This window comes from Triticum dicoccoides, chromosome 1A (assembly GCF_002162155.2).
Source record: "Triticum dicoccoides isolate Atlit2015 ecotype Zavitan chromosome 1A, WEW_v2.0, whole genome shotgun sequence".
Taxonomy (NCBI): domain Eukaryota; kingdom Viridiplantae; phylum Streptophyta; class Magnoliopsida; order Poales; family Poaceae; genus Triticum; species Triticum dicoccoides.
In genome coordinates, this window is record NC_041380.1 from 578,039,478 (window position 1) to 578,063,095 (window position 23,618).

Consider the following 23,618-nt stretch of genomic DNA (forward strand, 5'->3'; position numbering starts at 1 on the left):
ACAAAAATAAAGAACAAGGTAATGAAAACCGAAGAAACCCATAAAGAAAACACACAAAAAAGAGAGGAAAATAAGAAACAATGAAAACCAAAGAAAGTCATAAAAAACAATGAGAATCGGACCAGTCCAACCAATAAACATAAAGAAGAAAAGTAAAACCCTCAAAACTCAAGTGAGCGAGCGAGTAACGAAACCCGAGCGACCTAGCAATGAAAAGAAAAACAACGAAGCGGGTCGGGCCGGTTACTACACGGCGGGAAAGTATTCAGGCGAGACCTTTTACAAATCAGTAGATACATAGCCCTGACGGCAAAAAGCAGAGCAATAGGGACTAGAAAGGGGGCGCGACCCATGTAAATTTGACGTGGAATTTTCCTTTTTACGTCGTGTGTTTTTCTAAAAGACCGATGGTCATATGCTAAGTAGCACAAATCCCTTTTTGTGGGAGAAGTAGCACAAATCATTAAAAACTCCTTTATAGAATATGAAAACAAATTCTAAATACCTAAGGTGTTGATGTCTTCTTCCCTCCGCATCCACTCTCGTCATGTCATGAGAAGAGATCATTACTGCAGGGGGTGCGCGACTGGGACCGAGACTAGGGATTTGGCGTTGGGGCAGGTGGCGGTGCGAGAATACCGGTAGGCCGGCTCATTAGCGAACCGAGCGTAGCCTCCCATTCATTTTTTTCAATTCATCGTTCCTTCGTTTTCCTTTTTTTTCCTTTTTTACATTTGTTCATATTAGAAAAAATATAAATAAAATTTTAAAAATAAATTTACTTAAAATTTTGAAACCTTTAGTATGAAAAATAATAATATAGTATAAAATTTGGCTAGTGTAATTTTAAAAATGTCGTTACATTAAAAAATGCTTGTGAATTTTTTTAAAAAGTTTTATACTCCCACCGTTCCTAAATATAAGTCTTTTTAGAGGTTCCAATAAGTGACTACGTACGGAGCAAAATGAACGAATCTATATTCTAAAATATGTCTACATGTATCCGTATATTATAGTCCATTTGAAATATCTAAAAAGACTTATATTTAGGAACGGAGGGGGTACAATGTAAAAGAATGTTAATATACTTCAAAAAAATATTTCGTACGATTAAAAAATGTATGTTAGAATTAATAAATGTTCACTCATTTAAAAAATTTGTCTGTTACATTTAAAAAAATGTTTATTCAATGTAAAAAATGTTCGTGTAGCTTTCAGAAAATGTATCATTTCATTATAAAATGGTTCAACTTATTTTTGACAAATATGTAAGACATATTCAAGAAATATGTTCAAAACATGTTTTGAAAAATGCTTGAGATGTATACGAAAAATGTACAGTGTGTATGAAAAAAGGGAACATCAAAAGATTTATTTAATAAAGTGGTAATTACGTATTCAGAAAATGTTGATATGGAACATCCACCTGATATATGGCCATTCTGTTTACCTCTTGGCCGTCTCAATATGGAAAAGACAAAAAATAATAATGCCTTTTGTTGGCATTTCTGCTATGCTTTCTGTTTACCTCGAATTCTTCAGATTGCTGGTGACTGAAGGAAGAATGGATGTCTATCAAGGGGTCATGCCTAATGAAGCCATCTTCTGAGCTACCTGACGATGTTCTTTTCTTTTGTTATATGTGATGAGTTTAGCTTGCTTTTGATCTGTACCATGTTTCTCCCTTGTTGTCATCCTCCTGGGAATTCCTTGCTCAAATCCTGAGGACTTTATGTCTGAAGCTAGTTTTAAGTTTGTTCTCTGTCTTTGTAACTGACTGCAAACTTACAGTTGGTTGAACACTTGAACTGTTTGTTTTGCAGCTGACGCCCAAGCTGTCGCTGCAGCTCAAGCTCCACGCCTTCCTCCTCTGGTCGTCGGTCGGCTTCCTGATGCCGATCGGCGTGCTTCTGATCAGGTTCTCGAGCAACGTGAAGAGCGCCAAGGCCGTCAGGGTCCTCTTCTACTTGGGCAAATGCAACACCGATCTATACAGTTCATGAGCTGGACTTAAAATAGTTAGAAGAGGAAGATCAGACTGAAGCTGCAGATTGCACTGCTTTTCAAGCGTAGATACATACAACACTACAACACCACGCGGATTGCATGAGCATGATCAACAAGAGATTTATTTCATAAACTAACTTCTTATATGTGCCAAGTAGACAACCATTCAGTTCAGGAAACCCATAGAGTGATACATCTCAAGAACCACAATGATAGTTTGCAATTTCCAAAATACAATTACCAAGCAAACAAACTGAATTCCTCGCAGCTTGTTCAGCTGTCGAGGCATTTTAGTCTAAGTGAAAAACTAAGCTTTGGAAGCGAGCTTGGCAATGAGCTCTTTCACAATGGAGAGATCGGTCACAGCTATGTGCTCCCACTCACTGGTCGCCATGACTACTTGCAAGTCTTCAGCGGACTGGACTTTGAGAAACTCCAGGCAGGCCTCCTTGAGTCCATGGCAATGGTGCTGCGCTGACAGACCAAGGATTTCCGTCACCGAGCTCAAATCTATGTGCCTCCACAGCCTGTGTTCGCACATTGACTTGAGCCGCTGGAGATCAAACCTATCCGTCGCGGCAAGCAAGTGTCGCAGCCACGTAACCCTAGCGACAGCTTCCCCTGCCTCCCCTTGCACCTCCATCTTGGGCATCGAGTCAGTGTAGATGAAACTAAGCAATGCCTTGAACACATCCGGTTCCATGTCTTGTATCTGTATGGCATCGGCTGTAGCAATCCCCTCCTTCATGGGGCCAAAAGAGCTGCGAACGTCTCGTGGCCGATCTCAAACGTCACGTCGGCGCCCACCTTCGTCACAAAGAGGTGGTTCAGATGCTCGCTTATGTTAGATGGGGGCACCTCCGTGACGGCAGCAGCGGCTTCAGCGATGATGAAGTCACACCGGATGGTGAAGCAGTCATCCTTGAGACGCTTGGACTTCTCAAGGGTCTCTCTTTTTATGAAATGGTGGAGACCAAAACCATAGCCTTTTTTATGGAAAGAGGATGCTTTGATTGCACGGACGCGTGCAGGTTCATGTTTGTGAACCTCACCAATGAAAGTAAACTGATGGTGCGCCTTCACGGGCTGTGCAACATTCTGATCAAGGGTAAGAAAGACAGAAATGTAACCAGCATCATCCAGGAGGTCACCATTGGGATAAAACTTGAGAGCCCATTGATAGCCTCCAGCTTTGAAGGGGCGACTCCTTATGACCACTCCGTTGAGTGTATCTTTGATGCGGGAGTAACCCTCCACCACAAGCAGATGATGATACCAGCTGCCGCAGCAGGTCGTGCTTGAGTAGATGGCCGACGCCGTGGACGACGGCTGGAGCAGCCTGCCGTCAGCAACGACGGATACGCCGGCGAACGACATGATTCCTTCGATCTTGTGATGTGGACTAGCACTTTGGCGATGCCGCTGGGCGAGCGGCGAGCCGGCGGTAAGGGAGAGAGTGGGCGGCGGGAGAGGCGGCTTGGGGGAGCGGTTTCGGCAGGTGAGTCGGCGCTGCGGAGAGCGGGGCAGGGGAATGGTCGACGGCCAGGCGGCCCTGGGGAGAGCTGCGTAGGGGAGTGGTCTACGGCGAGGCGGCGCTCGGAAGTGATCGACGGCGAGGAGGCATTGGGATCGGCGGCGGTGTAGGAGGCTTGAGACTAGGATTGGATTGGCCCAGATTTAAGCAATGCGTTTGTTACGCTCAAAATAGGTGCTGCGTGTATTTTTTTCTTTTGATGAAAAGGACTGAAGGCCGTACATTAAGTAGCAAGAAATCCTTAAAAAACACCACTACACTATTTGAAAAAAATATCTATATATCTAGAGTCTTGAAGTCTTGTTCCTTCCGCAGCGTCGTGCCATGAGCAAAGCTCGTTGCCACCTCTAGGCTTCCGTCTAAATGGAACAAACTAGCTTAAATCCAGTAGTTCGTAGAAGTAGCGGCCGAAAAATTATCAAAGTATATCAGAAGAAAATCTACGAAACTAGTCGCCGCTTCGAAGAAGAAAATGCCAAAGAGGGCCTGTAGAATGTCCCAATTCCAGTCAAACCGAGTCAGGGAACACAAATCTCACACGCTACTTCGACGAGGTCAATGGTTGTCCAACCTTTATCAACCCAAAACTGGAGCTGGAGAATCTGGGCATACATCCATATGCCGGGGAAAATACAACTAGTGTCGGAAAAAGAACATGATTTTTTAGACATTTTCTCGAAAACTGTTCAACATCCCATAGTTAGATTCCCATATGAAATTGGGCTCTCTCAGAGCTCAGCAACTGTGGGACGTCAGATCTCGAGCTTGATGCGATTCTAACCGTTCGATTTGGCCTCCAGTGATTCCTGGCCGTCAGATAAAAATCGGGTTCGAAGCAATGAATAGTAAAAAACAAATACACTTCGGGATTTTGGTCTTATCTGACAGAACCGTGGGGCCTGGCATTCATGGGCCGTGCATGTCAGCGACCTTGGCTGTAGGGGTGCCCGGTGCTGTCCTTCCGCGGTCAAAGACGAGTGGCCCCGCTTGAAATTTCGCTGCCCCGCCGAGAGCATTCGTGGCATTTCACGTGTGTGACCGTGCGTGGTATTCAAACAACTACGTAGGGTTGTGAGGCAGGACTAAAAACACCGAGCTCTAAAGTTGGAATTGATAAAATCCAAATTGTCATTTACGTAAGTTGGAATTGGTCAAACACGTCTATATCTGAAGAATCTCATGCACTTTGGAATTTATAAAATTCAAATTGTAAGCGTATACTTACCCAGGTACATCTGTCCACATACGCGCCTCTAAAGTTGTTTAACAAGGAAGTAGAGCCTTCAGCACATATGAGAAGTAAATATGGTGACATGGGATCCCCTTGTCATATCTCCCTCTGTTTCTTTTTACCAGAACAGCATGAGCTCTGCATTTTCATTTCAGTACGTAGGGGAGAAATTGTACAAGACTGAATCAAAACAGCCGAACAAACAATAGAAAAAAGAAGTCAGAAACTAAATCTGAATCTGTGCAAACAGTTCGACCATACAGGTATAACACACTCACTCCCATGCCTCCTTGAGGAGGCCAATAGCTTCTCTAGCCAAAGACATGACCATAGCACTGGAGTTTATCGCGGCCTTACAAGTCCTCCCATTTCTCTGGAGGCATATGCTTCAAGTGATGTAAACCGCCGCTGAGCATTCATCCACTTATGCCCATCTTTTCCTCGGGCGTCTAGTCTTTTACAACTAATCATTGATTGAAACGGCAGTCAGGGCGCCTGAGCAGCAGCTAGGAACCAAGTTTCCTTTGCAAACATCAGTTCCTTCTCAGTCTATCCGCTGTCCAAAGCCTGTTTTAGAGGAGAGTCCAGATGAAGAATTTGATTTTCATCTCGGCTTGCATGTTCCAAACCTTCTCAAGCTGAAGTTGATGTGGTACGGGATCAGAATTGCACTTTACAAGAAGATTTGGTTGAGTACTGTCCATTGGCCGAGATCTTCCAGAATATCTAGTCAGGTTTAGGCTCAAGAGTGATGGACTGGTTTTTCTTTCCAAAAAGGGAAATGAACATGTCCAGCACATCCGCAGAGGAGATATTACCCAAACGTCTCATCCAAGATCCATTGGGGATAGCATCTTTCACCGTGAGATTTTTAGATCTAGCAAAAAAATAAAAATGGTGCCAACTCTTCGGAGCATGCCCATCAAGCCATCTGTGGTTCCAGAAACTAGTAAAAAAAATTGTACTCCCTCCGATCCATAATAAGTGTTGCGGTATTGAAGTTAAACCTTAGTTCAATACTGCGACACTTATTATTATTTATCAAAGGGAGTAGTAGATTTGACATTCACTTTTACCAAGAACCCGACAGGCGTGACACACTTCAGGAGCAGCCTCATAAAGCTATCAATGAGCCTAGCTTGTACAACACTGGTCCAAATCGTGTCGCTCAACCCTATACGCTTGAACATTGTTTGCTTCTGCGGCGCACACGTTTGGTGTGGATATGCCACTGTGATGGTGGCGGATTTCAGATTAGACATCGTGGTCCAGGGCGATTCTGGATAATTGTTTTTGACGATTCAGAGGAAGATGAAGTGGAACAAGTTCGGATGAGGAGGAATTAGGTGCTAGGGGAAGCTCGAATGTCGAGAATCATGATTCCGGTCGTCAGGCGGTGGGATTAGGCGCGGGGTTCGTCGACGCCTTTTGTTGTCCGCCTGCCCAAGCCGACAAGGGGTGTGATGGTTGAGGCGTTGATGCGGTGAGCGGCACCCCTCCGCCACGGGCTTGGGGATTCCCGCATGGTGATCTAGGTATGGTTGATTCGTACTAGAAATTCCTCCATGTATCATGTTGGGGTTGTTATATTCGCAGGCGTTCTCTCATCAATGTGGCTCCGCCATGGGAGGACCCAAGGTCACAAGGTGGGAGGCTAATATGGGGGTAAGGCCGCTCGAACAGGTAACAAATGAGATCTTCAATATACATTTCCCCCTTTTTAAAAGAAATCACATGGACTTTCATTCAATCAAAATGTCTATGGATATATAATATTTTTTAGAGTAGTTATGGATATATAGATAATATCAGTGGTAAACATAAAACCACACCAGCCCGGCAGGCCCCATGGGGGCGATTAGAAACGTAGGAGGAGCTGTCGTAACCGGCCAACAACCACAAGGAGGTGGTCGTCATGCCCTAGCATGAGGATGGGAGCTCGCTAAGGCAAATGCAACACCAATCTGTACAGTTAATGTGCTGGGTCTAAAAAGAGACACAACAGAAAGATCATGCGTGCATTTGTCTTGTGCAACATAATCTTGGACTGCGCCTTAGTGAATAGATAGACCAGCAGGAGATTGATGGTAGGTTTACCCTTCGGTTCACACTGCCCAGTACATATATATATATATATAGTGAGACATTTCAGCAGCCACAATGACCATATGTTGCACTTTCCAAAATACAGTGACCAACACTACACCACAGACGTCAATAGGAGGCACTTTAGAATGCCTCAGAAGGCCCATATAATGCCAGCCTATAGAATCCTCCCCCCGTTCCGAAATATAAGTCTTTTTAGATATTCCACTATAAACTACATACGAAGCAAAATGAGTGAATCTACACTCTAAAATGCATCTATATACATCCGTAGTGGAATCTCTAGAAACGTTAATATTTAGGAACAGAGGGAGTAGAAGGCATTTAAAAAATATGCTAGAGATGGTCATGAAGGGAAAGGTCTTTGAAGGACTTTTCCAGATACATCTGTCCATATACGCGCCTTCAAAGGACTTTTAACAAGGACTTTTCCAGATAAATATGCTGACATGGGGTCCCCTTTTGTCATATCTCTGTTTCTTTTTACCAGAACAGCATGAGCTCTGCATTTTCATTTCAGTAGGGGCGAAATTGTACAAGACTGAAGCAAAACAGCCGAGGAAACAAGAGAAAAAGAAGTCAGAAACTAAATCTGAATCTGTGCAAACAGTTCGACCATACAGGTATAACACACTCACTCCCATGCCTCCTTGAGGAGGCCAATAGCTTCTCTAGCCAAAGACATGACCATAGCACTGGGGTTTATCGCGGCCTTACAAGTCCTCCCATTTCTCTGGAGGCATATGCTTCAAGTGATGTAAACCGCCGCTGAGCATTCATCCACTTATGCCCATCTTTTCCTCGGGCGTCTAGTCTTTTACAACTAATCATTGATTGAAACGGCAGTCAGGGCGCCTGAGCAGCAGCTAGGAACCAAGTTTCCTTTGCAAACATCAGTTCCTTCTCAGTCTATCCGCTGTCCAAAGCCTGTTTTAGAGGAGAGTCCAGATGAAGAATTTGATTTTCATCTCGGCTTGCATGTTCCAAACCTTCTCAAGCTGAAGTTGATGTGGTACGGGATCAGAATTGCACTTTACAAGAAGATTTGGTTGAGTACTGTCCATTGGCCGAGATCTTCCAGAATATCTAGTCAGGTTTAGGCTCAAGAGTGATGGACTGGTTTTTCTTTCCGAAAAGGGAAATGAACATGTCCAGCACATCCGCAGAGGAGATATTACCCAAACGTCTCATCCAAGATCCATTGGGGATAGCATCTTTCACCGTGAGATTTTTAGATCTAGCAAAAAAAAAATGGTGCCAACTCTTCGGAGCATGCCCATCAAGCCATCTGTGGTTCCAGAAACTAGTAAAAAAAATTGTACTCCCTCCGATCCATAATAAGTGTCGCGGTATTGAAGTTAAACCTTAGTTCAATACTGCGACACTTATTATTATTTATCAAAGGGAGTAGTAGATTTGACATTCACTTTTACCAAGAACCCGACAGGCGTGACACACTTCAGGAGCAGCCTCATAAAGCTATCAATGAGCCTAGCTTGTACAACACTGGTCCAAATCGTGTCGCTCAACCCTATACGCTTCCAGCATGTCAAGCTTGACCACAGGTTATGTTGCTTTATACTTATTCTTTAGAGCATGCTCACTCTCATATGTGCTACTAGGACGTTGTCTGATCCTGATCTGGTTCTACTACATCCAAGCTTAGGCATCTGCAGTCGTGCTGCCTGGTCTTTTTTATTTAAGAATTTTGTGGACTTTCATTCAATCACAATAATGTGTATGGATATATAGATATTTCGAATATAGTTATGAATATATAGATAATGTCAGGGGTTAACATAAACCGCACCAGCACAGCAGGCCCCATGGGGCGGTAAGATTTTGCAAAAAAATCCAGGTTTTGTGGGGACATAGCGCCTTATGTCTCAAATCTCGTGAATTCTTATGGTGCTTGAACTTGAACATGTTGTCTTAATAATTTCTTCAGGGGCGTCAAGGCAAGGGGCGTGTGGTACCTGGTACAATGGCTGCCGGCGCTGGCGGGGACCGGCAGGAGCTTCAGGCTCTGGACGGTGCTCCTGGCCACTGAGGTGTTGGTGGTGGCGCTGGTCTACCTCCTCCGTGACAAGTGGAACCACATCGTGCAGCAAGAGGCGACCAGGATGAGCGACGGTCCAAAGACGTCGTAGGAGCCGTCGTACCCGACCAACTACCACAAGGAGGTGGCTGTCGTACCCGGCCAACTACCACAAGGAGGTGGCCATGATGCCGTAGCATATGATGGGAGCTCGCTTGGCCAAATGCAACACCAATCTGTACAGTTCACGAGCTGGAAATAAAATAGTTAGAAGAGGAAGATCAGAAACATAACCTTGGATTAATTTCAGTAACTTGTTAACTGAAGCTGCAAATTGGACAGCTTTTAGAGCGTAGATAGATCTTCCTTTTGAGAAAATAGAGCGTAGATAGATACAAACACACAGTGTGGCATTCTGCCCAGCCGGGGATTGCATGATCAACAAGAGATTTATATCAAACACTAACTTCTTATAATGCCAAGTAGGCAACCATTCAGCTCGCGGTACCCATACAGTGAGACAATTTCAGGAACCACAATAATAGTTTGCACTTTACAAAATACAATGACCAAGTGCAAAAGTGAATTCCTTGCGTAAGTTCAGCTACCGACCCATTTTAGTCTAAGTAAGAACACACCATTACAACGAACGACCTAAGCTTTCGAGGCAAGCTTGGCGATGAGCTCATTCAAAATGGAGGGATCAGTTGCAGACATGTGTCGCCACTCGCTGGTCGCCATGACTCCTCCCAAGGTTGCAGCAGATTGTACTTTGAGGAACTCCAGGCAGGCCTCCTTAAGTCCGTGGCAATGGTGCTGCGCTGCCAGACCAAGGATGGCTGTCACCGAGCTCAAATCTATGTGCTCCGATAGCCTCTCTTCACACATCGACTTGAGCCGCGGGAGATCAAACCTATCCGCCGCAGCAAGCAAGTGTCGCAGCCACGTAACCTCATCGGCGTCACCTTCTGCTTCTCCTCCCACTTTCATCATCTTGGGCATCAAGTCGCTGTAGATGAAACCAAGCATGGCCTTGAACACGTTCGGCTCCATGTCTTGTATCAGTATGGCACCCGTCATGGTCCCCTCCTTCATGGGGCCGAAGAGCTCCGCCATGAAGACAGGGGAACGTGCTGCGAGAATGTTCCGGTGAGCAGCAAAACTCTCATGGCCGACCTTGAAAGTCACATCAGAGCCAACCTCCGTCGCAAAGAGATGGTTCAGGTGCTCGGATATGTTAGATGGCGGCACCTCAATGAAGGTAGCAGCGGCTTCGGCGATGATGAAGTCACACCGGATGGTGAAACAGTCATCCTTGAGATGCTGTGACTTCTCAAATTCCTCTCGTTTGATGAATCGACTTCGACCATAGCCGCAGTTTTTTCTCAAGAAATCATGTGCTTTACTTGCACGGGTGCATGAAAGTACTTGCTTGTCAACCTGATCAATGAAACTAAACTGAGTATGCACCTTCACAGATCGTGCAACATCCTGATCAAGGATGAGACAAACGGACATGAAACCGGCAGCATCGATGCCATCACCATTGGGATAGAATTTCAGAGCCCATCGGTAACCTCCAGCTCGGAAGGTGCGACCTCTGATTCTCCTTCCATCGGGCAGTTCTTTGACGCGGGAGTAGCCTTCGACCACAAGCAGGTGATACCACCAGCTGCCGCTGCTGGCCGTGCCGGAGTAGATCATGGCCGACTGCGCGGGTGGCTGTAGCAGCCTACCGCCAGCAACGAAGGATGCGCCGGCGAAGGACATGATTCCTGCGATATTATGGGCTAGCAGTAGCACTTTGGCGATGTGTGAGCTGTGCTCTTCTCAGTCGGAATACGGCTCAGGTTGTATCCCAACGGAGAGGAAGGTGGGGCGGGAGGCGAGCCGGCGGCAGGGGAGGACCTAGCTAGAGGATGGGGGTGTTGACGGAGGGAGAGGCGGCGAAGCGGGAGTGCTTACGTCCGGTTAATCGGCGAAGGGGAGTGGTCGACGGCCAGATGGAGATGGGGACGAGTCTAGGTTAGAAAATTCCGTAGGGTGGGCTGAAAAATACCCAGCTGGCCCAGATTTTACTGTGATCTTGGGCTACCCATCCAGGCCACCTTTGTTATTTATTTTCACCGTTGCCTAATTTCTTTTATTTTCACCGACTTTCACATATTTTTTTATATTCAACGACTTTGAGGAGCTTTGTTTTTTATTCATTCGAAATAACATATACTCCCTCCGTTCCTAAATATAAATCCTTTTAGAAATTCCACTATGGACTACATACAGTGTAAAACGAGTGAATCTACACTCTAAAGTATATTTATATACATCCGTATGTAGTCCATAGTAGAATCTCTAAAAAGACTTATATTTAGAAACAGAGGGAGTATTAGGAGGGGTTCAACTTCACTCATAAGCTCTTTAAACCATAAGCAATAACAATCGTCAAAAACTGCCACCGCTCCTGCGAATCATCCTTGATTCATGGTCTCAATAATCTTTAAATTATCGCAGTTAATAATGAGGCATTGCAGGGATATACCAAATCCCAACGTCAAGTCTTCAACCGTCAGGATGTTTGCACACCAATCTGTACTCCAATTTCCCCGACAATGAATTTGCCTTTATCGTCATTTGGGATGGCACCAGCTGTGCCCATAAGCAAGTATTAATCAAAAGAAGCATCGGCATTAAGTTTAACAAAACTCATGGGAGGGTGAATGCAACCTCCTCTTCCAGAGCACGTATCCACATAGTAATTTGATTAGCATCTTTACATTTTTCCCACCACAAATGCCAAAAGCAATAATGGCGACCATCTCACAACATCTTGAAGACCCATAATAGACAAATTTTGGTCTGGCAAAAGGAGTAACAACTCCAGAAGAGCCTCACCAACACAATCAACTTCAGAAGCTCTTTTAATAATTTCATCCATCTCCAGCATTCTCCGAACCTCCTTTGCTTTATGGCATAGAAACAACAAGTGTTTCATATCTTCTGGTCCAAACAAACAAGAAAGTTGGGCGAAACTTCCAAATGTCTAGTAGCAGCCATAACACGGCACGAGAGAGAGTGCCATGTAACGTACGCTAAATATATTTTTTACCTTTGCTAGGCAATATAACTTCAAAATCTTATACCAAGTATAATTAACAGTGATTTATTTCATTCCACTAGTACGACGAAGTTTCCCCATGTTGATGTTCCCATTCCACAAGATACTCATTAATTAACAAGAGATCACAAGAAGGCAAAAATCAACGAGTTCCAAAAGCCCACTCTCGCGACATGATCGAACTAAAGTGCACAGTGCCCGCTACGACCCACAAATTACCATCATCTTTAATCTTACGAATTACTCTATTACACCCGGCAAGGAAGAGGGATGCCATGCGCTTCTCACGTCACTTGGGCAATTGTTGCCGTTGATGTTCGTAATCACGCATCACCAATCCTTAACCACCGTATGAATATAATTATATTGGGTTTTGCATGAATATAGCATTTTTAAATGAAGCATATGAATTCTATTATTTGGTCTTTGCAGGTTTCCGAATTGCTCATCAGGGGCACCGAAAAATTGGCGGTGGCTTTGCACGCCCGTGATTCGCCCAGATTTGGTGTCAAAATAGATGGAGAGCTGTGGTGGGCTGGCATGACAAAATGTTGAAACCCCTTCAAACAGGCATTCATCCAAATATTTTGGCATGGCAGCGATGGTTGCAATCCAAACAGCCTCTTACTACTACTCCGTGTAATCCCTGTAGCCAGAACTTTTGCAATTTGACCCCTTGATATTGTAAACAATCTAAATTTACCACATAAACATATAGTGAAGAGTTGTTGATACAATAACATTGTGCTTTCACTAATGTATTTGAGGCAATGTCCACAGAAATATAACAGTCGAGGTAGCACCCATGTGATTTTGAACAGTCAAAACGTACAGAAGATAAAGGTGGAGATACTAGGCAACAAAGATCTTCACGTACAATTTTGGTGTGGCTATTCAAAATTTGTCCATATCAGAAATTCAGAGAGGATAAATAACCAAAGATACATATCATTGGTCGCCATTTAGAGTTAAGCAGGCTTATAGCACAAACTTTTTCACCATGGAGCCTCCAAGGTTTTCCTAGTAAAAGGATTGGCATTCGTTGAATTAACTCTTTTTTGTAGTGATATTTTTCATAAGTCATTTCTTATAGTGGCATTTTTCGAATAAGTGGACATGGCATATATGGAGTTGACCAAAGATTAACTGTTATATATAACTTGCAGCAATGTAAAATGATTTATCATGAGGGGCATGCATCAAATTCATAATAGCAAAGTCAATCAACATGTGTACAATGGTACAGTAGGTTGGTAATCAAGTTGTGTATTTATGGTTCAAAAAATAAAATCAAGTTGTGTATTCTCATGCATAACTAAAAGTACTACATAGAATCTGAGTTTTCTGTACTAGTTGCGCAAATATGAACAAATAAATACAATATGCACTCAACTATCTACAGATGCATCTTAAACTATCACTCCAAGCTCCAGATGACGATCACACCCGAATAGCCAACCCACAGGCCGTAGGCCCTGCATTAAGAATCTCTTTCTTGATATTTGGGGATGAACGAACCAAATTTCCAATGGCACTGACTTAATACGGCAACAAACTAAATGTCTAATTACTATTTGTTGACACCCCCTGCAACAAAGACAACATACATATGGTTAGTTCATAGATTAAGGGGGTTCCATACAAGATTGTCATCACATATGTTTGATCCTGAAAATAACTTGAAAAAGATAGTCTTCCTTGGCACTGAGCAAAAGTGCGAAGATGTATAGAACTGACAGAAGTATTGATTGGAAAACAGAGGCAAAAAATGAGACTGTTTTCATACAATTCAATAGCTTTATATAATCGTTTGAATTTCATTCTGCGGGTTAACTAGATGACAGCTCTGTCCAGCTGTATGCTTCGCAAAGCTATAAAGATGACTCAATTTCAGTCGGTAACGCACTCTGATGTAAAAACTATCAAATAAATCAAAATGATATTGCAACCAACTGCTCTCTGACTTAAAAGTGCAGCTTCTTGTTCATAAAAGCTACTGAAAATTCAGGGATGATGTGTGTGGGACACGGTTAAAAAGGATTATAAATAGCTGGGCACAAATTGCCAATCCTCGTCACCAAATAGATAACGGGAGACTTAAGCAAGCATTCCATTAGTTAGATATAATTCTTCCATGTAGATATCTCAGTCTCCAAAAACAAATATGAACGTCGTTATGTTATCGAAGATGAAGTTATAGAAGAAATATGTGCTGGTAAGTTTGATCAACTTGGTTACCTGAAACTTACTTGAGAAATGCATGTTCTGTTCCTTGTTAACGTTACAAAAGGTACAATGCCCCAATTTGGTTTAAACAAAAGATCAAAGAGTGTTAGTAAAGTTAAATGAACAGTTACACTTGACTAATGTCTCAGTGAAACTTAACGCAATTGCCAAAATGATTATTTAATGGAGAGCAGAACTCCAAAACAAAACAAAAATTCAAGAGGGCATTAACTTACCATGTTGAGTACCTTGCTTCTCAGCTATACTCCCCAGCCTTTCATCAAGACATTATTTTCCAAGTCTAGCATTATAATTTGTTGAGTAAGAGAGAGCCTTCATTTCAGCAGACACTCATATCACTTCTGACTGCATTATTCAGATGTCATACATGATATTTGGCGAATATAACAGGAATTGCATTCGCAAAATAAAAAGAATATAACAGGAATTAGCTCCAGGCAGGAAGCAAAAAATTACTCAAAATAATCATTTAACTAACAGTGCAGAGCAGAATTAACTAACAGTGAAATCATGTAATTGATGGACTTTACTGTCAAAATACATGTGTGCACCTTCATTACAATTTGGAAAAGCAGCTATCCAAACCAAGATGTTGCAGTCTTAGAGAACACCAGGCTAACTCATCTCATACCAGAGTTAGCTCCAGACAGGAAGCACAAATAACTATGCTACTTCTGCTCTGTCCGTGCACTCCACCCCATCCCCGACTGGCGCCTGCCACATTGTTTGCAGCCACTACTTGACGCAACACACCAATCATGTTATCCACCTAGCAAGGTGTCCGAATAACATGTAATCCACCACATGGATCCGACATCTGCATAATAGAATTAACTGTCAGGCAAGGCCCACCTGCCAGTGTGTGAGGACGACTGCATACTCCTTTTTCTAATTTTATATAATAAATACAAAAGAAGAAGGTTAATTTGGGTGAACTCCATCTAAATTTGTCACTGAAATTATCACATTCAACGATTGACCTCAGATTCCTCAGGAGAATGGCAGATCCATCAGATGACTTCAAGTGGCAGGAAGTAGTGTGTATTAACAGTTATGCCCTGTTCACGGGATACCTTTCCATGGCCATCAGGGGCCTAGGTTTCCTGGCTATTACCTGGACCACTGCCGTTCTCCTTGGTGGTTTCGTCTCCACGCTGGCTAACAAAGACTTTTGGTGTCTAACAATCATTAGTTCATTACCCACCTTCAGACAGCTGAGTTAGTCCTTCTAATCATCAAGTCATATATTTGTGATGCATAATTTCTTTCTTTTCGTGGCTCCATCTTTCTAAGATGCGTATGGATATGAAGGTTTATTTAGTAAATGCACTTCTTATCCCTTTGTAATACTCCCTCCGTCCCATAATATAAGAGTGTTTTTGACACCACACTAGTGTAAAAAATGCTTATTATGGGACAGAGGGAGTGCTGTTTTTGTGATGTATATATAATGAACAGGATCTATGATGTCTTTCTGAATGAAAAGCTAGGCTATACAGAAACTGCTATCAAGTGTGACAAATGCTGTGAAGAGTGTCTTGGACAGCTGCCAAAACTAGCCAAGGAAACTCTTGTATATATGTATGTGGATTGTGGACATATCTTCTTCTTCAGCTCTGCCCACTGAAACTGAAGGAGCTTTCATAGCAGCCCTGGCAGACATGATTGTTGACAACAGGAAAAACAGTTCCATGGTGACAATGGCATATGAAAACCTCAAGGACCTATGTTTCCAATGCACCAAGAATGCTGAATGTTTCAAGAAACTGCTGAAAGCCCTACAGTTGTGATGCCAAAGGTAATAATAAACGTCAACTCAACTGTCCAGACTCCACTAGACTAGACTGAAAATATTTGATTATGTAAACTGCTGCCATTATTGCCAAACTGAAATGTACTCCACTTGATATATGTTGCAGATCTTGAGGGAAATAAATGCAGATTTAGAAGGTCCTGATCCGCGAGATGCTCAAGAGTGATCTGTGTACAGGAAAGTGAGCTCTCAGCCACACTAATTGTTTCTCTGTGTGACCATACGCGATACGCTGATCCGTGCGTATCCACATCTGGCTCATCAGTTTGTGCCAAAACGAAAGAGGCACGTGAGGGACAAGGCATCGATCCTGTCAATACTTTTGCCTGCCTCGTCGAGGAATCTAAGCAGTTTCTGGACGAAAAGGAGCAGGAGAGATCTGGTGGCCATTCCACTTACACCCCCATAGTCATTGTCACGAAGGGGAAAATTATGGGACTGTAGCAGAGGCAGGAGAACGGGAAGGGTCAACTGGCCACGACAGGTTAAGGCCGATGCATCAGTTGGAGGACAAGTATTCTGGAGGTATGCTGCTTCAGTTTCTGCGGCTTCAAAAACGAGATCAAGGCAGTCTGAGGCTGATCCAGCACAATAATTAATCTCTGTCATGCCTAGTATGTTTCTACTTATTCTAATTAAAACAGTGTATTTCAGTGTCTACTACTGCCAGGCCATGAACGACGTAAACTGGAGTATATTATGTGTGCGTTCCCAAAAAATGTGGTCACTGCTACTAGGATTTCCCGTTCAACTAACAATGTCACGGGGACACAGATGATCCGGCAGATTAGACAGACCATCCTCGTGACATTGTTCCCGGCCCGACGGTTTGCTTGTCAACAAACAAAGTCAACTAAAATCTCCCGGGCCAGTTCTTGTTCCAAATACTAGTCGACAAGCCATCCCCGATTCTTTTCATCAGTCCAACCGAAAACATAGGTAATGGCCGGCCCAACGGTTTGCTTGCTTCCTAAGTAAATTCAGGCTAATGCATGTGGGTTCTTAGATTTGGCACAGATTGATCTCAAACTAAAATCTCCTGAGCGAGTTCTTGTTCCAAATACTAGTCGACAGACCATCCCCGGTTCTTTTCATCAGTCCAATCCGAAACATAGGCAGTGGCCGGCCCGACGGTTTGCTTGCTTCCTAATTAAATTCTAGGGGTCGAAGCGGCATCCAAGAGTCTAAGGAGAACTATTTCACCTGGTGTTTAATTGTTGAAGTGTTTTTAGTGGAAATCGCCAGTGTGACACCTGCTACTAATAAATTGACTTACATTGCTTTCTTTGCTGGGCTTTTGCAAGCGGGCTCAAAGAGAGTGTGGTCACCTACTCTGGGCCGACTGGATTATCTTGAACGGTTATCTATAGGATTTAGTGTTATCAGATCCTAAATTATGGGCCAATTTAAAATTAAACTAGAAAAATGTGTGAATACATGAAAAATAAATAAAACTCTAGGCTTCAGAAACGGTATTACATGCATACATTGATTTTCTATCTGATACATAAATTAGTAGAAAACAGACATTTGTGGTACAAAAAGTGATCACAAAACAATTTGCGGCTCGAGTTCATTGTCATAGAAAATAATAACATAATAGAAGAAAAAAATGGTTTAACAATTTATTCTAGTGACATAATGAACCAAAACAATGTGAACAATAAAGGAAAGTGCATTTCAAAATAACAAACATGAGCAAAAGAAAGTAAAAGTATGTAAATTCTACTTCTTTTTGTACCTCACAGTTGTCATCTTGTGATAGCTTTTATAGTATTATTTTTCCCCATACTTTACCCCTTAGTTACGATGTCGTGACAAGTTTTTGCTCTTTTTATAGTCCCAAAACTAACAAGCTAGATCTAATTGCTAGGACTAGGAGGATGTGACAACCGATGGATGTGAAAGATCATTGATGTCGACCAAGGGGGTGAGTCGAGGGGAGTGAATAGGCGACTAACATTTTTTTCATTGATTTTAGGAATATTGTGGAGATATAAAGGTCGTGTAAAATGCAACTACATGAGATAAACCCTGCATGTAGTACACAAGCAAATACACGAACAAGATTAACAAGTTTGATGTTTCTATCAGAATTTGTGTTCCTCTGATGTTTGTTGGCATATATATCCATGGGCGTAAAGGCGCAGAGTATGTGGTACCTGACGCACTGGCTGATGGGAGTGGTGGTGTGTGTGGTGGGAGTGGCCACCGTCTACATCAACCTCCACACATACCAGAAGAGGACCCGCAGGAGAATCAGGTTCTAGACGGTGCTCCTCACCTCCAAGGTCTCCACCATGGTGCTCATCTACGTCCTGCAGGACAGGTGGAACCACTCATGCGGCAAGAGTCGTCCACCAACAAGCAATCAACATGTTCAACGACAATGGAGAAGCCATCGTACCCCACCAACGACCACAAGGGGGTGGCCGTCATGCCATAACAATAGTATGCCGACGGGAGGGAGCTTGGAGGAATGGCACCGACGATCTGTACAGTTCCCTCCGATTCGTTAATTCAAGCTGAATATTGGACAGCTTTCAGGATCACATAGCTAGATAGACAGATACACGTTCACACTGTTGCATTTTCACCAGGCCTGGCCATTTTCAGGATCGCATGATCGATCAACATGGAGATTGCTGAAGCCAAGGTACGGAGTATGTACTCAGATTCACACTGCATGAAAGGAATGCATGACAATAGATCAACATTGATGTTTGCTTAACTGAATCTATAAACCATCCATGCCTTGCCCACATATGTTTGATCCTCTTATGCGTACCAGAAGCCACATGAGGACACTGTTACAGCAGACGAACTAAACTTTGGAAGCAAGCTTGGCGATGAGCTGGTTCAGAACGGAGTGATCGGTTGCACCTATGTGCTCCCAATCGCTGGTCGCCATGACTTCTCCCAAGTCTGCAGCTGACTGAACTTTGAGGAACTCCAGGCACGCCTCCCTGAGTCCACAGCATTGGAGCTGCGCTGCCACGGCAAGGATGGCCGACACCGAGCTCAAATCTATGTGCTCCAACAACCTCTCTTCACACATCGACTTGAGCCTCTGGAGATCAAACCTATCCGCCGCGGCAAGCAAGTGACGCAGCCACGTCACCTCGTCAGCTCCACCTTCTTCTACTTCTGCTTCTCTTTCCGCCTCCATCTCTGGCATCAAGTCGGTGTAGACGAAACCAAGCAGTGCCTTGAAGATGTCCGGTTCCATGTCTTGTATTTGTATGGCGGCTGCCGTGGTCCCCTCCCTCATGGGGCCAAAGAGCTGTGCCATGAATACGGCGGAACGGGACGCGAGCACACACCGGTGGGCGGCGAACGTCTCATGGCCGACCTCGAACGTCACATCGGCGCCAACCTTGGTCAATAACAGATGGCTCAGATGCTCGCTTGTTAGATGACAGCACCTTTACCAAGGGAGCAGCAGCATCATCTTCAGCTATGATGAAATCGCACCGGATGGTGAAACAATCATCCTTGAGATGCTCTGAGTTCTCAAGGTCCTCGCCTTTTATGAAACAACTGCGGCCCCAAGTAGAGCCGCTGCCAGAGAAGTCGCATGCTTTGATTGCACGGATGAATGCTTGATCTTGCTTGCCAATCTCATCAACCAAGCTAAACTGGAGATGCACCTTCACGGGCCGCGCAACATTCTGGTCAAGCACAAGATAAACCGAGATGGAACCGACGTCCTCCGGGGAATAACCATTGGGATGGAACCTCAGAACCCATCGATAGCCCCCAGCTTTGAAAGTGCGGCCCATGATTGTGCCTCCATTGGGCAGGTCCTTGATGCGGGAGTAGCCTTCCACCACAAGCAGGTGATAGTAGCAGCTGCCTCTGCTGGCCCCGATGGAGCCGGAGTAGATCATGTCCGACTCCGCGGACGGCCTGCCGCGGCCGCCACCGCCGGCAACGACGGATACGCCAGCGAACGACATGATTCCTGCGATCTTGTGGGCTGGCACTTTGATGATGTGGAGCAGCAGGGGTCGCTGGGCGAGCGGCGGGGGAGGGTGGCGTTGAATGGGCGGGGGGAGATCGGCGGAGGGAGAGGCGGCCTGGGGGAACGGCCGCACGGGGGAGGGGTTTCGGCAGGCCAGTCAGCGCTGGGGAGAGCGGCGCAGGGTAGTGGTCGACGGCGAGGCGGCGCTAAGGGCGGCGGCGAGGCGGGGAAGGAGGCGAGGGATTTGGCGTTGGGGACGGCGGCGGTGCGAGAGTGGCGAGCAGAGCAGGAGAGCTAGGTTAGACTTAGACACTGGCGGAGAGGCCCATGAAAATTCTGCGCCATGGGCTGAAAAAGTCCTGCTGGACCAATTGTTAGGGCTTTTACGCGAAATATGGCCGCCGTCCATTTATTTTTGGGAAAATTTTATTTTTGCCACTCTAGATTTTGCCAATTTTTCTTATGTCATTCTGGATTTTGACATTTCATTTTTGCCACTCTTAGCTTTTGAAAATTATCACAATTGCCACTTTCATGGGTTATTGGATTTTGCGCAGATTGGTCTCAAACCTAAAATCTCTCGATAGTCGCTTCTCAATCCGATAGACCATCCCCAATTTTTTTGATCACTCTAACTCGAAACATAGGAGATGGGCGGGCCAATGGTTCGCTTGCTTCATAATTAGATTTCAAGAGTCGAAGTGGCGTCCAATAGTCTATGTTTTTAGTGGAAATCGCCTATGTGACAGCCACTGCTAAAAGACTTTTTTCAATGCTGCCACTGCTAAAAGATTGGCTCACATTTTTTTTGCTGGGCTTTTGCAAGCTGGCACCTACTCTGGGCCAACTGGATTATCAATTAGCGTTAGCATTTAGTTTTTTTTTAGAGACACAGGGTTAGCATTTAGTGTTACCAGATCGTAAATTATGGGCCAATTTAAAATTAAGCTATAAAATGTGTGAATAGATGAAATAATTACAACTTTAGGCTCTAGAAACACTACGTGCATAAATCAACTTTCTATCCGATACATTTTGCAACTAGTAGAAAACAGACATTTGTGGTACGAAACAATTTGCTGCTCAATTCCATGCTCATAGAACATAATAAACCATATAATAAGAGGAAAAAATTCTGTTGAACAATTTTTTTTAGGGACATGATGAACCAAAACAATGTACCCGACAAAGAAAGGAAAATTCTTCTCAAAATTGTGAACAAGAACAGAAAAAAGAAAATAAAAGTAGGTACATTTTAGTTCTTTTTTATACATATCATATAGTTGCCATCTTATGGTAGCTTTTGTAGTATTCTTTTTTCCTTCGTATTTAACCCTTTAGTGTGACAACTTTTTGCTTCTTCTATGGTCTGCAAACTAACAAGCTTGATCTACTTGCTAGGATGATGTGACAGCCGATGGATGATAAAGGGTCATTAATGTCGATAGGGGGCGAGGGGAGGGGAGGGAATAGGCGACTCACAATTTGAGAAACGCTACGTGGTAACCAGGTTATGGTCTAAAAAGATCGACCGCCTCACCGCGGGTTTGATGGAGCCCGTAAAAGCCGTCTGGTGGACTTTCACATGAGTGTCAGCCTATTCAACAAGGCTAGTGTTGTGTTCATCCCGCTGCAACAGAAGCCTTGTTGCAAAACACCACCGAACCGTTTTTTCTTTGTTTTACAAGACCCATTTGCAGAAACATTATGTAACAAGACCCTTGTTAAAAAAAACACCACTTAACCTTTTTTTTCTGAGACAAGATCTCTGTTGCAGAAACCTTCTGAAAGAAGATCCATGTTGCAAAAATAAAAAACTTCATCACCAAACCATTTTTTTGTTTCTGAAAGAAGACCTCCGTTGGAGAAATCTTCTGAAACAAGACCTTTGTCAGCATCTACATCGGCCTCCACACGTACCGGGAGAGGACTGGTAGGTGCGTTAGGCTCTCGACGACGCTCCTTGCCGCCAAGGTCTCCACCATGGCGCTTGTCTACCCACTCCCTGTTCGTCTGCAAGAGGAAGAGACCGGCCCTGGTGACAACCCAAGGAGGTGCCATCATAATCTTGAAATACCCGGCCAATGACCACGAGCGACGGATCATTCAAGCTCGTCAACTTGGAGGAATGGCCGGCACCGATGATCTGTACAATTTCCATAATCTGGAATTATCCTCCAAGTAATTATTTCAGGTGCAAATTGGACAGCTTTCAGGAGTAGTACATAGGTAGATAGATTCATAATATTGGACTAGAAGTGGTTACACGCTTTGTCGCACCACTCTTTGCCCGGGGGTGTACATTACAATGACGATTTTCACACAAACTAATAGACCATTCAATATCATCACAGTTATTCATGCTCTTAATTTTCTTTTGAGCTATGCTAAGCTGCTCGCCGAACTTCTTCTGTTCAGATAGAAGTTTTGTTCTCTCCTCTTAGATTTCAATAGTTCAAATGCCTTGCCAAAATTCACTGAGTTCCTATAATGGAGTAGCAGGACCTTCCAGTTATCAATAACATGAGCTTCAAAAGAACACATTTCTACTATTTAACACCATCAGTTCTGTTTCTCAAATCAGTTTCAGACCTATGTGGTTTTATTTATACATGCAGCAGAAATTTCATCCTTGCGACACTAAGTAAAACTTCGACCCGTCAAGGGCTTTGGTTTTCAAATCCAAGTCCCAAAATGATAGCTGCTCGCGGAAAAACTTGACTTCCTAAGCATTTTCTCTCTCCTCTAATTCTGACATTGCTGAACATCTAGACAACAGAGTTGAATATTGCGGAAAAACTTGAGGCATTCATACCGTCCTGCTCTTGCTGAACATCTAGACAACAGAGTTGAATGCTTATTGAAAGCTCTTGGGCCTTAGTGCTAGCCATTTCAAGTAGTTTAGAAATATTGTACTGCATAGTCTGCATCCCGAGTATTCAGAAGCTTTTTTTGAACCGCTCCAGCTACCCAAACAAGCTGCAACACATGTTAAAAGCTACAGTTGGAGAGTCATGGACATGTTTTCCTCGGAAACCCTCAATATCTACTGCTTCATCCATTCCAACATCCCTGAACTGAATGTTTTCTGTAGTTTCAGGATTGCCTTGCTCAGAAAATTGACTTTTAAATTCATAGCTTTCTCATACGAACTCATAAGTTTACTATTTTCTTCATGCATCACTTCCAACTGAAGTTGCGGTTCAGAAATTTCTCATCTCAAAAGGTGATCCTTGTGGCTGCATTTTTCGTCTAGTGCTTAGGCTCTTTCACAGGATGAACCATCTGTAGGAAAACCTCTGGTTTGTCATCCAGCAGGATATCATTAATAATATTCCCTCCATAAGAATGATGTATGTATTGCTAGTCATTCACGTCTTGAGTTTCAGGTATGGAAGGGTAATTTGCATCTTGTTTCACCTTGGTATTGACAATAGCTTGTTCATAGAGCAATCAATCAATAGCTTGATGTTGAGCTCTGTTCTCAATTCCTCATTCCCCTTTGGCAATCCAATGCAATTTCACGAGCTTCTAATTATCTTTGACTTTTAAGTATGTTTTGC

At 43.8% G+C, this 23,618-nt stretch overlaps 1 protein-coding gene and 3 pseudogenes across 1 annotated transcript; 1 reads left to right on the forward strand and 3 right to left on the reverse strand.

Annotated features, from left to right (window-relative positions):
• Nucleotides 1-9,028, forward strand: part of LOC119355915 — a 70,391-nt pseudogene extending 61,363 nt beyond the window's left edge.
• Nucleotides 2,315-3,384, reverse strand: LOC119340340 (annotated as a pseudogene).
• Nucleotides 9,029-9,570: 542 nt separating the features above from the next.
• Nucleotides 9,571-10,686, reverse strand: LOC119340425 (BTB/POZ and MATH domain-containing protein 3-like). The gene is made up of 2 exons (XM_037612365.1): nt 10,168-10,686; nt 9,571-10,116 (listed from the first exon to the last, which is right to left on the reverse strand). Exons 1-2 carry the CDS (start codon nt 10,684-10,686, stop codon nt 9,571-9,573), a joined length of 1,065 nt encoding a protein of 354 aa, XP_037468262.1.
• Nucleotides 10,687-15,665: 4,979 nt separating this feature from the next.
• LOC119292079 lies at nt 15,666-20,298 on the reverse strand (annotated as a pseudogene).
• Between the last annotated feature and the right edge of the window lie 3,320 nt (nt 20,299-23,618).